The sequence below is a fragment of the Natrix helvetica genome (genome assembly GCF_964273705.1).
Source record: "Natrix helvetica genome assembly, chromosome: Z".
NCBI classification, from domain to species: Eukaryota; Metazoa; Chordata; class Lepidosauria; order Squamata; family Natricidae; genus Natrix; species Natrix helvetica.
The window spans coordinates 115,753,543-115,770,413 of record NC_138554.1 but is presented as its reverse complement, the minus strand read 5'-3'; the positions used below and the strand labels follow the sequence as shown (position 1 = coordinate 115,770,413).

Genomic DNA, 16,871 nt, shown 5'->3' with positions numbered 1-16,871 from the left:
CACTTTCCTTATTTGAGGTCATGGGATCACCCAGTTCACTCTGTATAATTTCTTGATGGCTTCCTGTAGTAATAATACTGTCTCTCCCAGATAGGGTTATCTGTAAATGCCATCAATGTACTCCCACCTCTATTCTACAAATGTTAATAAGAATAAAATAGATCTTGCACTGGTCAGTGATAGGCATCAAAAATATAAACAAAAATAGTTAACAACTGTTATTTGCAACTTTCTTTCAACTTGAAGGTCTACTTTTTGATATTTTAATAATCATGTTATTTTTGCTTTTCTTCCATTTAACCAGTTCCTCATCTAGTGGACACAACTTTTTCAATTTTGACCCTTTCACCTACTGCAGTACATTTCCTGGGGATTATCATATGCCAAACTTCTTTTAAAAATCTAAACTGTGCCTTGGAATCCTCACAATTGCTTCATAAGCTCTAGGAATTCAATTTTTATCACTTAATATAAATTGAAGACGGGAGGAATTGATTTGGGAAAACATTGTACATCATTTCAATATGCAAAGCAATTTATCTGTGGTAGAACACATACAATATTCTCAACCAGCAGCAACCTGCAGCTGAATCCTCCATATCTCTTTTGGAAAAATTTACCCTATATTTTTCATTCCTATATATTCAATTGACATATTTGTCTTGTGTGTGGCCAGATTTAAGCTTCTAGTGCTTAAATATTCAATTTTGGTGAAATAGTAGAAACAGTGAATTATTCAAATTATAAGCTAATGTGCTAAATACTGGGACAGTTTTGCAATATAGATTTAAGGTTGTTGCTTTCCCCCCCGAAATTATTTTCAGTTTGTCTGAAGAAGATTGGATCTGGGACTTGATCGCACTACATCATCTCTGAATCATATTTGCTTATAGATATATTAAAAGGGACGCCATTTATCATTGCATGAAGATATGTAAGCATGCCATGAAAATAGGACTTTTGTGCTATTCAGGATCCTAATCAATGTGTTTGTTTGTTTACTTATTTATTTGTATCCTACCTTTATTATTTTTATAAATAACTGAAGGCAGTGAAAATATACAACATAACTTCCTCCTCCTTTCCTCCACAATAACAACCCTGTGAGATGAATTGGGCTGAGAGGGAGTGCCACCTCAAGACCACCCAACTGGCTTTCATGGCTAAGGTAGGAGTAGAAAACAGTCTGCTGCTTTTTAAACTGGTGCCTTAACCACTAGACCAAAGTGCCTCATTCAAATGTAAGTTGGGGACATTTTAAAGGCATTCACATCAATCTTCCTTATTTATCTTTACCTTTGGCAGAGGCTAAACCTGTTAGACAAAAAGTGAAGAATGCTTTCTTCTATTAAGCTTTATAATTTTATATCTATGTTCTGAAGGCGAAGGGTTTTAGTGAGATCCACAAAAATCTGGTTGCAATGATTTTTTTAAAATCATTCTCTGGAGTACTAGCACCTATTCAAATGTTAAACATATTCAAATCTATTATCATCCTAAAAATGAGTTTCACTTTCAGCAAATGTGAAATATATGGATACCTGGATTCCAAATAGCTAAGTGCTTTCAAGACATGCTGCGTACAGAATCTGTTTGCATTCTATCCAAACTCAGACAGAGGTAATTTGGAAAGCACATCACCTATCAGCCCACCTAAGTAGTTAAAACAATTTAAATGAGTTCTCAGTGGGGCTAGTGATGGATTATGGTGCCTGCTTTGGTCTCCATGAAGCACAACAGCAGAAATCAATAACCCACTCCAAACGTATATAAGCTAAGCAAGGCGTGTAAGGACAAAGTAAAGGGCATCTGGGCTACAGGTGGGATTTCTGAGAGAAGATAGAGGAGGAGAAAGAAAAGAAAGTAACTGTTTTATCCACTTTCACTGGTGAATTCCATTGAGGAGAATTCATATTTCTTTTCAGATCATCTAATCTGTGAGATGAGTTTGCCACTAATTCCATATAACTAAGCTCCATTGCGTCTGTCTTGCTTAGTTATATCGGGGTGGGTGTGGGTGCAGGGAATCTTTTTACACAGGAACAGCAGTATCATGGATAATCTTCTAAGGTAGTGAGTGGAACACACATTTTTTTAGGCCAAGGATTGCATGCATCCAATGAATGGTATTGGTGAAGGGTACGTCCATTAAGGAGACCCAGGACAAAAATAACTTTCATTTCAATGAAAATTATTAAATCAAGTTATTATAGTGAATATATTTATAAACTAAACATTTAGTAAGCTTCCTTTCTATGACATCAAAAAGTATAATTCTGTGACAATCTTCAAAGTCTATTTGTCACATCTAAGACTTTTAAGGCTATATACTCTCTGGGCATTTTAGGCTGTAATCTATTTCCAAATAAGCCATCATGTTTCTCTTTTTAAATTGGTGTTCTATATAATCTATTGTCTTGTTATAACGTAAGACTGGTATGATGCTTCGGACACATTTCCCCACCCCCCATAAACTGTGGGTGGGTAAAGAACTTGGCAGGCCCCCCAGAGAAGAATTGTGGGCATATTGAGACTTTGGAGGTCCCCATTGCTTATTCTATGCTATACTGTACATATTGCCTTTTCAGTGGCTGTGTACTGTATTTATATAGAAAATCAATAGAAATCATACTAGAAATACAATTAATAACAAAATAAGGCTAATTATTATTTGTATGAATTAGACAACTGATGATTTGAAGATTCAACTACATCAATGACAAAATTTAACATATGTTTCTGTTTACATTCAAGTTTTGAAACACAGCCAAATTCTTCCTTATTCTTCTTGGCTTTGATTCAACAGGCTTCATTATCTTTGTTGGCTTTGGGGGAGACCTTAAGCTCATTGTTTATTCAAGCTTGTTTAATCATCTCACTTCATATAGCTCCAGTTTGTGATAAAATGTTAGGCTTTAGCATGACAGATTACAATTAGCTGCAAGATTGAAGAGTCAGCAAGTGTTATTTTAATACTGTGAAAAGTTAGCCTATCATTGAATAAATTACACAAAATCAATATAAACATAAAATTCATTGAAATGGAAAATGCATTCTTTATTCTTAAAATTAATGATAATGGATTAAATCACGATTATACTTTCATATCTGAAAGCAATAATTGTTCCGTTGTTTTGTAATATATCACATTGAGTTACAGAATGGAATTCTTAGTAAGATGAGTTTCCTATTTTGAAGTTTCTCTACATGGGGCTTCCCTTGGGACGCGCCCGGTTTAGAAATGCGAAGAATAAATAAATAAATAAATAAGTGTGATCTGTGGGTAGTTTGGAAAGAAAGATTGCTTAAGTCAATGCTCTAGAACAGTGATGGCGAACCTATGGCACGCAGAGCCATTTGTCAGGGCACGCGAGGCCTCCGGACGGTCCCTGAAGCCTTCGGAATGCTTAAAACAACGCTCCGAGCAACCCGGAAGTCACTTCCGGTTTGCTCGGAGGGTGGTTTTAAGCGTTCCGAAGGCTTCAGGGACCGTCCGGAGGCTTCCCTGATGCCTTCGGAGGGCTTAAAACCACCCTCCGAGCAACCTTCCGGTTTGCTCGGAGGGTGGTTTTAAGCGTTCCAAAGGCTTCAGGGAAGCCTCCGGATGGTCCCTGAAGCCTCCGGAGGGCCTCGGGGGGGCGGGGGGCTCTTTTCGCCCTCCCCAGGCTCCTATAAAGCCTCTGGAGCCTGGGGAGGGCAAAAAAAGCATGTAAAAATGGGGGGGCACGTTGTGCGCGCATGCACACTGGGGGATCGCACGTTGCATTATGGGTGCGGCACGCCCGCACACGACCCCCCTGCGCTCCCCCCACTTGTGGCACGCGAGCCAAAAAAGGTTCACCATCGCTGCTCTAGAATAATATAATAGATTCACACATTCATTTATGTGATCCTGAAATCAACTTATCAACTGAGAGCAATTTGGGACTAACATATGGCAAGATTTACATACTTTCCAGAAAAAATATATAAATTGATTGATGGAATGACACAGTCCGTGCATTTTCTTGAGAGCTAATATGGTCTAGTCACTAAGTGGAAGTGAAAGCTGAAGATCTGGGAAATCAGATCCCGCTCTTCCTTATTTTCAAAACAGGTTCATACATTGTATATTTTATTACAAGTTTAAAAATAGTACATTGCAAACATTAGAAAAAGTATTTTTTTTCCTATTTAATGAAATTGATGATTATTAAATCAAAATGGTTCCTAGTTGATGCATGAACTGTAGTAAAATGGGACTGCTGGTATCTGTGAGAAGCAAGAGGCACTTATGCTTACAATATGTTTGTATTTACAGAGTTATTCTATGCACAGGATAGCTTGCAGTTAGGCTCAAGGTTGACTCAGCCTTCCATCCTTCGCAGCCAGTAAAATGAAGACCCAGATTGTTGGGGGCAATATGCTGACTCTGTAAACTGCTTAGAGAGGGCTGTAAAGCACTGTGAAGCAGTATATAAGTCTAAGTGCTATTCTTATTTATTTCTTTACCTGCAGAAATGTTGAAGCCCATAAACGAGATCGGATTTTCAAGGCAGCACTTTTCCCTTTTTCCAAGAGCCCCACTGAACAGGTGATCATTAAACATTCCACATTTGTGCAGTTCTGTATACAAAGTAAAAAGATATATTAATTACTAGCTGTAACGGGCCACGTGTTGCTGTGGCCCAGTCTGGTTAAATGGAAAAGAAAGCAAAGAGAAAGCGCAAGTCTCCCGGCAGAGGCGGCCCCCACATGGAAGTGGGGGCCCTACAAGAACCTCCACGGAGGACGCTCCCACAGGCCCCGGCCTGACCGAGCTGAAGAGGAGAGGAGGAGGAGGAGGCCGCCGCCCCCGACCCGGCTTCCCTCAGGGGTGGCGGTGAGAGGAGGCGGCTGGCGTTCCCTGAGGAGCAGGAGGAGGAGGAGGAGAAAGGAGTTGCCCCTGGCGACGCGGATGCAGGGCAGCCTCCGCTGGCCGTGGCCCCATCCAGAGATACCATCGCTGCTGCAGTGGCTGCCTCACGGGGCACCCAGCAGCCGCCCCAGCCCCACTGCGCCTCAGGCTGGCACCGGCACTGCCCCGCCAGAGCCACCTTGGCGAGGCTGTAGCTGGCTCCCTGTGAGGGGGGTGGAGAGCGCGCGCAGCCGGCTGGGCTGAGGAGACGTTCCACCTCCTCTGGAAATCCACTGGGCTGGGCGGGGGGAGGCCGGCTTAAGGGTGGGAGGAGGTGGCCGGGGGATGGGGCAGGTGCCGCCCACCGCAGACAGTAAAGGCCTGATGGGAGGGGAGGAGAGAGAGGGGAAGGAGAGGCCGAAAGGCTTCGGCTCCCCTTGGTGGAAATGGCGAAGCTCATCGGAGGAGGGGCGGAAAGGGGAAAGGATGCAGCTGCAGCCCAGCCACAGATATAAAGGGACCGTCGGGATGAAGCTGGAGAGAGGCCGAACTGTTCCGAATATACTATACTCAAGAAATGAATGCTATGGTAAAGCGTGTGTTGTTTTTACGTCCAGCAGATGGCACTGGTTTTCAAAAAAGCATGTTTTTACAAAAAAACACATGTTTTTACCTGTCACAGGTGTGCATCTATATAATATATGTATATAAAAACATATGCGTAGTCGAATGCAACGATGTGTCAAAATTTCAAAGCAATCGGTGAAGAACTTTTGGAGATTTGAGATTTTAAACAAACAAACATTACATTTATATAGATTTATTGAAGATATTGACAGAGTCAAATTCCATCAGGGGAATCTAGAATGCTTTTATTTTTAAAAATTAGTAAAAGACAAAAAAAATGCTAAGTTTTAAAAGAGAGAAATAACACCAGTTTACACCTCCTTAAGAAAAAGACTGTCTATTTGGAAAATTGTCAATTAAAAAAAAATCTAAAACATTACTAATAGGATGCATGAGCTTGCATATCATGTCATCAATATTTAAAATATAGTTTCTTGAATCAGTCAGCTTAACATTCAGTTCCTTTTGCTATTTTATTTTGGATGTAATGAATACTGAAAATCCACTTTTTATTACAATATGTTGAAAGCACAGTGCTGTTCAGGGAATTCAAGCATTTTGTGAGATATAGTTAATAAATCATTGGCATTTGCTAAGCATGCTTCTAGCATTTCAGAAGAAATAATCAGTAGTATAAGTAGTCATTGTGTTAATTAGAACGTGATCATTAGTTGAATGATGTTACATCATAGGCAAGAAGGAACAATCTCTACATATGTGTATATATAAGAGGGTGCCAATTCACAACATGACAAATATTAAGTTATAAGCCTTCTATGTTCAAATCCCCAAGTCTCCTAGTTCAGAACTACATAAGCTGGATTTCTGTAAAATCAAATGTGGTCTTAGAAAAATAATGTTAGATGATGTTACATTATGTAAATGCAAAGTTAAATTTGTATCCCAAATTATAGAATATCACAGCAAATGTTTCTTCGTTAAAACTGAACGAGTGATTGTGTTTTCTTTTTTGTTAAACTCCCATCCACTTCCTCAACAGGAAACTGATTATACAGAACTTACTGAAAGGCAATATTTTAGAGGAAGTATTTGTTTAGCTTTTCTTATTTAATTACTCTTTAATCTAGCCAAAGTGTTTATTCTCTGTAATGTAGGAGCAATGAAGACATGTCTTTCTATTCACAGTTATACTAGATCAAAAAAGAGCTTCATAATTAAAGGCTAAGTCAGATACATAAAAAATAAAACAAAAAACAGATGCATATAAGATTTGAAGACTATTTTGTTGTGATTTTTGTAGCAATTGAACAGATGTACAGATGTACAGGCCAGGACTCAAAAAAGCCCTCCTCATTTTACAGGTATTTTTTGACTTATGACCACAATTGAACTCAATTTTTCCATTGCTAAGTTAAATGAGTCAGATCCCATTTTATAAACTTTCTGTCCACAATTGTTAAGTTCAGTTGTGCAATTGTGTCATTAAATGAATTTGGCCTCCACCATTAACTTGTTCAAAAGTTCCAAATGGTGATCACATGACCCCAGATACCACAACCATTTTAAATACATCCAGTTGTCCAGCACTAAAATTTTGTTCTTGTGACCATGAGGATGTTGCCATAGTTGTAAGTGCGAGAACTGATCATAAGTAACTTTTAAAAGTTCCCTGGTAACTTTGAACAGTTGTTAACCAAATGGTTTTAAGTTGAGGATTATATGGACGTTTCTAGACTCCCAGGATAGTTTGGACTTTCTCCCATTTTTGAATAGGATGCCCTTTCCAAAGAATAAGCCACTTATTTTTGAAAGAGGGAGAAAAATAGTTTGACATGCTGTTCAGAAATTTTAAAAAAGGAAGAAAATGAGCCAAACATTTTTACTATGCTAAAGCAAGACTTGTCACTCACAACAAGCAGTTCTCAAAAATTATAACCATGGAGTGGTAGGATTTGACGTAACCTTCAATTGCTGTAAATGCATGTGGAACATTTCTCACGCAAGATAATGTGGTAGCACCACACTATCAATGTATATGGGAGATGGTCTCTTGGTGGTGAGATATGTAAATAGTGACACAGTTGATAAATCATAACCTGTTTTCCCCTTTGTCTCCAGCTTGTATTTAAAATAGAAGTTGAGAAAAATCTAGATTGTGAAATGCTACCTGTCTAAATCCAATCCACTTGAATCAAACTACTGGAAAACCTGCATTGTTATGTTTTCTATAACATCACAGGTTATTCTTCCCCAACTTATTTGTACACAGAGTTTAACAATTGAGACAGATATTTGTTCAATATGTTTTGGTAGTTTAAAGGTTAGTTATTACCAAAAAATTAACAACGTCTTGGAGCATTATGGATGAATAGACTCTCTATGATTGAGTAATAATTGTTTCATAGACAGCCATCCCAGAATTTAGAATTGCTTAGTCTTGATAGTCAGGAAAAGAAATGAAGAATGAGAATTACTATTAATTGGTTATTAAATTTACAGGTCTTTTTAAAAAAAACCTAAATAATGCCAGTGTTTAAACATGCATGAAATATATTATAAAAGATCTGATTATAGCTTTGAATTAAAATAGAGAAGAATCAATAGAATAAAAAGTAAATCACAGATTATACGTTTGTCTCTTTTTCCCAGCTATTATGTCTTTAATTCTCTAACAGGATGGAGAATGTTACATGTAGTAAGAACAGAGAAATCCACCTGACTTTATGGATAGGATATTTTCTTGTACACAACAAAAAGTATTTTTAGACAGCATTATGACTCAAAAGTTAAACTGCATATGGAGGTGAATAAAAAATCTCTTATTGTGTCCAGTCTTGATACAGCTAATTTTATATTTGTAGAATGATCTAAGAGTTACACAACTTGTTGCTATTAGTTAACTATAAATGGTTCCTTAAGTGATGGTGTTACATGCCTGAACACAATAAACCAAGGAGAGTTAAGGAAAATGGGAGTGTTGTGAATATTTCTTCCCCACAAAGACAAGTTATAAAAAGTTCTTCCATGATCATGTAAAACGAGGGTCCCTGAATACATAGCACAAAAAATATCTAATTATCTCACCAGAATTTTTGCAGAGTTTTTTTGATACTCCACCAATTTGGCTTCCCTACGTCCAACAGAGTGAGAGATGGAGGAATTGCGTAAAAAAGCAGCAAGCTCTGGAGTGTCTTCTGGGACAGTAAACTACAGAAAACAGAAATGAGCTTTAAATGAGCTTTAAATACTTTTGTAGAATTATAGAATTAACTGACTAGAATATCAAATTTCTAAAAGCCTAAAAAAGCAAACTTTCAGTGAACAGGAGAATCAAGACTCTCTTACCTTTACTTCCAAACTGTTAATTGCAGAACTTGTTTGACACTTCAGAGGTCCATGTGTCTGAATGTGAAGGATGTAAAGAAGAAATTCTGTTTTGCTCAGTACTGGCCATTCCACATACAGGACTGTATCATTGATGGCACTTGGCCCAATGTTGTGCAACTATTTGAACAAATAATAATAATAATTAGCAATTTTTATTCATATCATTATGTATTTTTAAAACATTATCCCTACCACACTACTGCAATCCTATCAACCTCTTGAGCCAAACCTATGAAAAATTCCCCATCATGGTGTAAATTGAAGATCTAATTAGGTCTACATGGGACTGCCCTTGAAAAGCATCCAGATGCTGATTCAAAATGCAGTGGCATGTGTGGTTTTGTACAGACAGATGTGCACACATATCACTTCTCCTGCAGGAGCTGCATTGGCTTCCAGTTTGCTTCTGTGTGCAAATCAGTGCTGATCACCTTTAAAGCCCTATGTATTGTAGCTTGCCACAAGGTTATCCAAAAGATTGTCTCTTCCCTATTACATTCATCCTCCCCAGATTGGGGAGGCAGGGGGTGTTGTGGGTCCCTTCTCCTAAGGAGATACATACATCTGGGGTGACCCAGGAGAATGGCCTTCTCTGTAGTAGATCCCTCTCTCTGAAACATCATCTTTGTGAACGTTATACAGTCTTTTGCAAAGACTTGAAGCTATGTTTTTGCCAGTAGGCCTGGGAAACCCAGAATGGAATGGAGCCTATCAAATAGCTTGTTTTATTGCTTTTATTGCTTTTAGTTTCCTCGTGATATTATTTTTACTCTTTTTATAATGGTTTTTTTTGCACCCACTCATTTTTAAAAATGAGTGGGTGGCCATATAAATTCTCTAAAAAATAAATGTGACTATATGAAAGATGCAAAGATTGCAGATTTGAGTACGGATTATAAATCTCTTTTTTAGTGCTGTTTGAATGGTCTCTGAATGAGCAGTTTATAAGTAAGCACTACTTGTAGTTGATTATTACTAGCTTGTAGTAATAATTCACAGGTATTCTGAGATTTAGGAACAAGGAATAATTGGAAGCACATTATCACTTCCAAACATTACAACTAAAATTGTCTCTTCAAAGGTATGTTGTTAAAGCAACTATGTTATCATTCTGGTCGACAGTAAAACAAGTATTTTAATATGTCATCTTAATCCTTTTCCAAATGTTCTCAACTCTGCAGCTTTCTTTTCCCCACTTCATATCTTACCATTAAAGCTATAATATTTTCAGTTTACTCAAAATAGTACTGACATATTATAATACTATAACAAGGAACTTTAGGAGCGCAGCCTAAAAATATGATAGGTATGCTTTTAATACATGAATGTGCTAAGCTAGTGATAGCATATTAAACTTAACTCCAATTATCAATAACATACGGTAAGCCCAATATCCGACATAAACAGTGCTTGCCTTGTAAGATGTCGATTTATAATTTTGTTTATATTTTGTTATCCATAGTTCCCTCGGAGATTGCCCATCCTGTCCTGCCTACTGATTTGTAAATAAAACCATATGTGAAACATCCTGTTTCACTCTCAAATTTAGTTATCCATCAAATTCCAAGGAGATTATGTATTCATTATATTTCACTCCCTTCATTGTGTTCGTTTGAGTAACCTTTGAAATTGAATGATAATAATATATATTAACATTTATGAATGTTCATGATGTGGTTTCTAATTGGTTTTTAATTTGTACTTTATTGTAATTTAGTTTGATTTGTGTAGATTGTTTGATTTATCTAATATGCCTTGTTTCTCGGATAAAGATATGAATTAAATGTTAGGAAAAATCACTTTTCTTCATGTCCCAGCATCTTAATTATATTGAAGGCATGGTTGTTGAGATTTACTATCTTTCTCTAATTAAGGACATATGATGAAAGATTACGGAATGAAGAATATTGATATATATGTAATGGTTCAGAAAAATTGTTGGAGTACCTGTTTCAGGGCAAAATTTTTAGAAGAGAGAGAGAAAGGGAGGAAGGGAAGGAAGGAGAGAGGGAAAGAAAAAGAGAGGGAAAGAGAGAGATGGGGAGAGGGGGAGGGAGAGAGGGAGGGAGAGAGGGGCAGGGAGAGGGAGGGAGGAAGGGAGGGGAGAGAGAGCGAGCGAGCATGAAATAGATAGTTACAGCTTTGCTTTTCTAGCGTAGCTCTGTAATTTAAAATAACAGATATACTTAGATATACATAAATCAGCCTTGGTGTCATAGACCCAGTAAACCTCTTGCTATATTCATGCATGCCAACTGAATATAGACATGGATGGGTCTTCTTTATTTCTCACTATGCTTCTTTCCCAAACATGGCCATATTCAGTTGAGAAACTGAAGAGACAGTAAAGTTGCACTCAACTGTGAATTCTGATGATATATTTCTAGATATTGAAGAATAAATAGAATTCCTAATTGGCTCAGGCGTAAAGCAAGATTCTGCAATCAGCATATCTAGATATTTGTGGTAGACTATAGTGGAGATTCTGTGGCCTTCCAAAAGTCTTTGGTAATCACAACAAACTTCACAATTGACCATGCTGTCTAGAACAGGGTCAGCAGAACAGAAGAAGTAAATTAAGCATGGCAAGAATACTTTCTCAATTGTCAATAAACTTCATTTTGTGTATTATGCATAAAAATATGCAGTTTCTTATTAGGAATCTGTTTTTATATTTATTTGTTTTTTTAACCTCATATATATGTTCCACTAAAGGTCCAATCTCATCTTCTTTGGTAGGTTCATCTTTTGGTTTCCAGTTATGAATTGGCAAAACAATTTGTGGAGGGTGAGAAACTCTGAAATAGTTCATAAATAAAATCACATTAGATCGCTTGTTTGTTTAACAAGAGAAGAAATGAATGCAGAAGCAGAATAGTAAATGATAGCTTATCCTCTATTGATTCATTTATATATATCATCCATAAGTACTTCCTTAAACATAAAGCTCAGGTAGTTGTTCTTTTTTAAAGTTACAAATCTTTAGGTGTGCTATAGTATTAATAGACAAGCATGTCTGCAAATGGAGATTGAAACCTCAATAATGTTTTATATGGATTCATGCAGAATATTCCAAATAGACAGGGCTTCAATTGCATAGTTATAATCATCATTTTGAATTTTTGACCTCCTTGTGGACACTTCTGACACTAGTTACAGTTTCCTAAAAGACTACCATTTCAACATCATATACATATGCATTCATATAGTACTAAACACAACTACTTGTGTACAGCTTAACCTTTAATGCCGATACAAATACTAGACCAGGTGGAAACCCCTGTACTAGACTATTAAAAATAATAGTCACTTAAATAGATGCCAATCATCAGTTTTTGATTTTTAAAAGAACTTATTTTGTAATAGATTAAAAACAACAACAAAACAAAAATGTTTCAGGAAGGGATGCTTTCTTAACTAGATATGTATAAATACTCCCGAAACTTCCCTTCAGTATTCCTTAGGAAATTAAAAATGCCTTTATGATACATGGTATGAGCATAATCTGTACTGGCAGGATATTCTTTTAGGAAATACACAACTATTGTCAACTGTGTTCACCTATAGAATATTAAAGATATGTGTCATTTTTTTATTCCATCAGCAGCATTATTCTAAAGATCAAATGATTAGATTTAAATATTTAATTTACATGTCAGAATAGTCACACATTGAAATTATTTTATAATACAGTTAAGAATATTTTTGTGTCCCAAGTTGAACCTTGGCCATATGTTCTTGAAGATGAGTTTGCTGTGTTGTGCACTTGAAAAATAAATAAAAAGCATTGTGACTATCATGCCCTAAGGCAACCCTGCTATATTAACAGAACTTCTTTGGTAGCCTAAAGGAACTTTGGCTATTTTAAATCTAATTTATTGTGACAAAAGACTGACTTATGAATAAGAATGAATAGAATGGCACAGGATATCATAGTTTTATACACACACACACACACACACACACACACACACACACACAGAGACTGAATTAGCTGTCAAATTGATAGTTATCATTTTATCATATTATGTGACCATTTAAAAGTCCTGTTGCTATGAATTCACCCTCACATGGCTGCCAGCTTACAGTTAAGCCAATGTACCAGTTGGCAAATATGCAATCTGGCCATGCATACAGCAACAACAGATGTGTAAGAATTGTTTTGGTATTTTAGGCAACCAACAGACCTTATGAAAAGAAGTATATTTTAAGACTTATCATATTTGGGAGTCAAAAATTACAAATGTATAAGTACTGTAATACACAGTTACAATAAATTAAATAATTATGACTATTTTATATTTGACTCAGAATAAATGTACTTACCCTCTGATCTGTACATGAGCTATTGCACTGATGTCAATCTTAAATTCAACCAAATTACTGTTGGGATTAACTTTGTTGGAACTGAAAAAAATTAGGGTAAATTTTAATTATGTTTCAAATATGTGGGGCTGAAGGATTTTAACTTAAATCTATAATGATCAAGGAATACTGTGCTCTTTCCACTAGACACTCTCTGGATGGGTAGACTTTCTAAATATGTCCTTGATCAAAGTAAAATAGACAAATTAGGCATCAGTATATTAACATACAGTACAGTATAGTACAGCATTTCTTAAACTTGTAGAATTCCTCCCCATTTTGAAAAATTATAGAGAATCCCAAAAGACTTTATGTTTGTGTGAATTATACATACTGCTATGTTCTGTATTAAAAATTAAAACTGATACATTTGTAAAATATTCATGCACTAAATCATATAAAATAACAATCTTATATCTATTAGATATTAATATACAATGGAACCTCCGGTCATGACCATAATCTGTTCCAGGCCTTCGGTCAGCACCCAATTTAGTCATGACTGGAAGCCAGACTGACTGTGCATGCACGCACCCCCCCCCCAAAAAAAAAGCTGCAGAAGGGAAGGGAATGACCTTCAGATTAATAGGGTTTCCAGGATATAGTGGAGTAATAAAATGGATTAGTTAAATACATATAAAGATACATAAAGATCTTGCCGAAACGTTGCCAAGACAATCTCAATCCTACACGGGAAAAGACCCGAATACAACAAAATCAGCATACCTACACCCGTGAAAATCTACGAAAACACACACACACACACACACACACATATATGTATGTATGTATGTATGTATGTATGTATGTATGTATGTATGTATGTATGTATTTGTGTTACAACCCCTGGTATGACTAAATATGGGAGGAAGGTCACTACTCCCTCTTTCTGTCCTTCGGCTTATCACAGAAGACCATGAAGGCAGAAAACCATATTTTTATTTTTAATGTTGCCTTTTTTATATTTGTGTTATATTTGTACTGATAAATAAATAAAGGGAGACCTTTATTTATTTATCAGTACAAATATCACACACACACACACACACACACACACACACATATATATATATATAAAATCTGCTTCCTTTGGCATTATTCATGGGTAGATTTGAGAAGAGTCATTATCATCATAGACTTTGCTCTTGTGGTTCAAGGGAGGTAGAAAGTTTTACCTATGTTTTCTTTTGGTGTTCAGTATAGGGTATCCAGAAATGTACTTTGTTCTCCCCAGTTATTTCAAAATTTTAGAGTCATATAAACAAATATAATGTTAATTATTCTTAAGGGCCAAATATATTTATTAAACCAGACAACTGTGCAAAGCTTTGACTTAGATATGTTACTCTATTGTTTTATGATAATTTATGGGTAATATGTTTGCTCTAGCAATGTATTTGTAAGGCGGGTCAAAGACCATAATAAAGAAATTTCTTTCATTACATGTGTATCCTTACCTTCGCACTTGGAGCTTGAATTCAATGCTCACTTCAGGATTTTCAAAATGCTGAACAGTAAATTTGATGCCTGCAGAAAACTACAAAGTGAAATTATATGTTAAAACCTTGAACATATGACTAAACTATGTTTATAAATTAATATTATATGTTTAAGAAGTTGCCTTGAGTGAAGTATTGTTAGTTCCTTTTCAGCAGGCATTTCAGCAAACAATTTATAAAAAGATGGCAATTAATTCTACAGATATATGTATAGTACTACCCACTTCTGTCTTACATCCTTACACCCTTCCCAAAGCAGTAAAATAATTCATATCTTGTCTATCTATTCTATTAGGGTATTGACCTTAAGGTCCAATGTACTGTATACAATCAGAAATATATGTGTGTTTGTAATGATTATTGAAATGTACAAGATTATGGTTATGTTAGCTTGAAAGCTGATGGGATTTTAAGATTATTACTCCCACGTGTGTTCCTACCTCAGATAGGAACATCAACATTTTGTGAAGTTTGGTGATTTTATGAGATTGCTAGCTATTTAATAAAATTATTCATTCATTCATTCATTCATTCATTCATTCATTCATTCATTCATTCATTCATTCGGCTCCTATGGATACCTAAAATAGATATGTACCAGGGAATCTATAGGCACCAATTTCCTGGCTGGGTGGTATTCCTCAGAATGTTTCAATGACAAATTGATGGTCTATAAGAGTCCTAAAAGAAGCTGGGTATCTTAGATCCTAAAAGAAATGAATATTGTATTTTTTTTTTACATTTTATTGTTATCTTCCCAGAGAGTTTGGCTATTTGATAGCTTACGAAAAATTCATTTGACTAGATAAATACAGCATAGCACACACTCATACACACACACACACACCCCACACACAATATTTGCACTGCCCAATTCTTGCAGACTTAATAGAATATATATAGTATCTACTTCTGGCAGCCGAATGTAAATTTTTCTGAGTTCCCCGAGTTCTACTGGAGCAGATATGTACCACAGTTCTAGTGATCTATGAAAGCCTCTTTACATTAACCTTATTGTAATGCTTTACTTAAACATAAAATTGATGTATGTGTTAATGAGCAACAGATGGTGCCTCTGGGTGGCAATGGGTTTTAATAAAGGTTCCTTGACACTGCTAGCAATAATGGGCAAATGAGGTTCACATATGTCAACAATAAAACTCCACAGAGGTCAATAGATTTCATCTGTTTAAAATAGTAGAAAAGATTTTTGGAAGAAAAGGAAGGAAGGAAGGAAGGAAGGAAGGAAGGAAGGAAGGAAGGAAGGAAGGAAGGAAGGAAGGAAGGAAGGAAGGAAGGAAGGAAAGGAAGGAAGGTAAGTCTAAGAATGCTTTTGTGTAATGTAACTTCACAATTCCTTTAACAGATAGGCCTCTAGTATGTCCATTCCTTCAGTGACTGATCAAAGTTAGGCAGGGGTTAAATGTGTGGTACTTATGACCAGTCCCCAGAGTTCCAGCTGGTGCAGCATCCACACAGCCACAATATCATCAGTTCTATTTTTCTCTGCCACTTCGCACAAATAAAGTCAATGGGGAAAGTAGATGGAAAGTAGGAAGTCATGGTCATGCGAGGTTCTCACTTAATGATCTATATGGTCCTTGCTTAATGATGGCAACTGGGACTACTGGAACTATCATCAATAAGTAATACTTTATAATTACATTGCTTAGCCATGGCAATTCTGGTCCTAATTGCTGTGGTAGGACAGGATTACTTGTAAAATGAAATGTGATTATCTAGGTAGCAATAGTATGTTTTAAAGTTTAGTATGTCAAAAAGTTAAAAGGATGTACTTGACTCTTACTGAATTGTGTCTATGAAAATTATACATACATACATACATACATACATACATACATACATACATACATACATACATACATTCAGTAATGAATTCTTTAAGGAGTAACATGGAAACCCTGAAAGTTATGTATAATAAAATGTTTTAGGATACATGGCAAATGGTTATGAGACTGCGGTAAACAAAGCCATAATCAGATTCAACTGTGACGTACCCTCATAATAAAAATACAAATAAATGAAATCAGTAAATTGGGAAATTATCATGATATTTGTGCTTCTTTATATTATTCTACTCACTCGGATCTAGCTGATATAGATATAACTTACAAGTACTTTGAAAAATTGTTAAC

At 36.1% G+C, this 16,871-nt stretch overlaps 1 protein-coding gene across 1 annotated transcript in view; it reads right to left on the bottom strand.

Moving 5' to 3' along the window:
- The window catches only part of ITGA8 (integrin subunit alpha 8), a 141,225-nt gene that overhangs the window by 22,780 nt on the left and 101,574 nt on the right, over positions 1-16,871 (bottom strand). Inside the window, exons 22-27 of the mRNA XM_081933745.1 lie at positions 14,674-14,753; positions 13,178-13,258; positions 11,544-11,649; positions 8,810-8,968; positions 8,549-8,671; positions 4,492-4,605 (exon numbers count right to left, since the gene is read on the bottom strand). Of these exons, the coding sequence (XP_081789871.1) occupies positions 4,492-4,605; positions 8,549-8,671; positions 8,810-8,968; positions 11,544-11,649; positions 13,178-13,258; positions 14,674-14,753 (663 nt within the window). The remainder of the gene's footprint in view (positions 1-4,491; positions 4,606-8,548; positions 8,672-8,809; positions 8,969-11,543; positions 11,650-13,177; positions 13,259-14,673; positions 14,754-16,871) is intronic.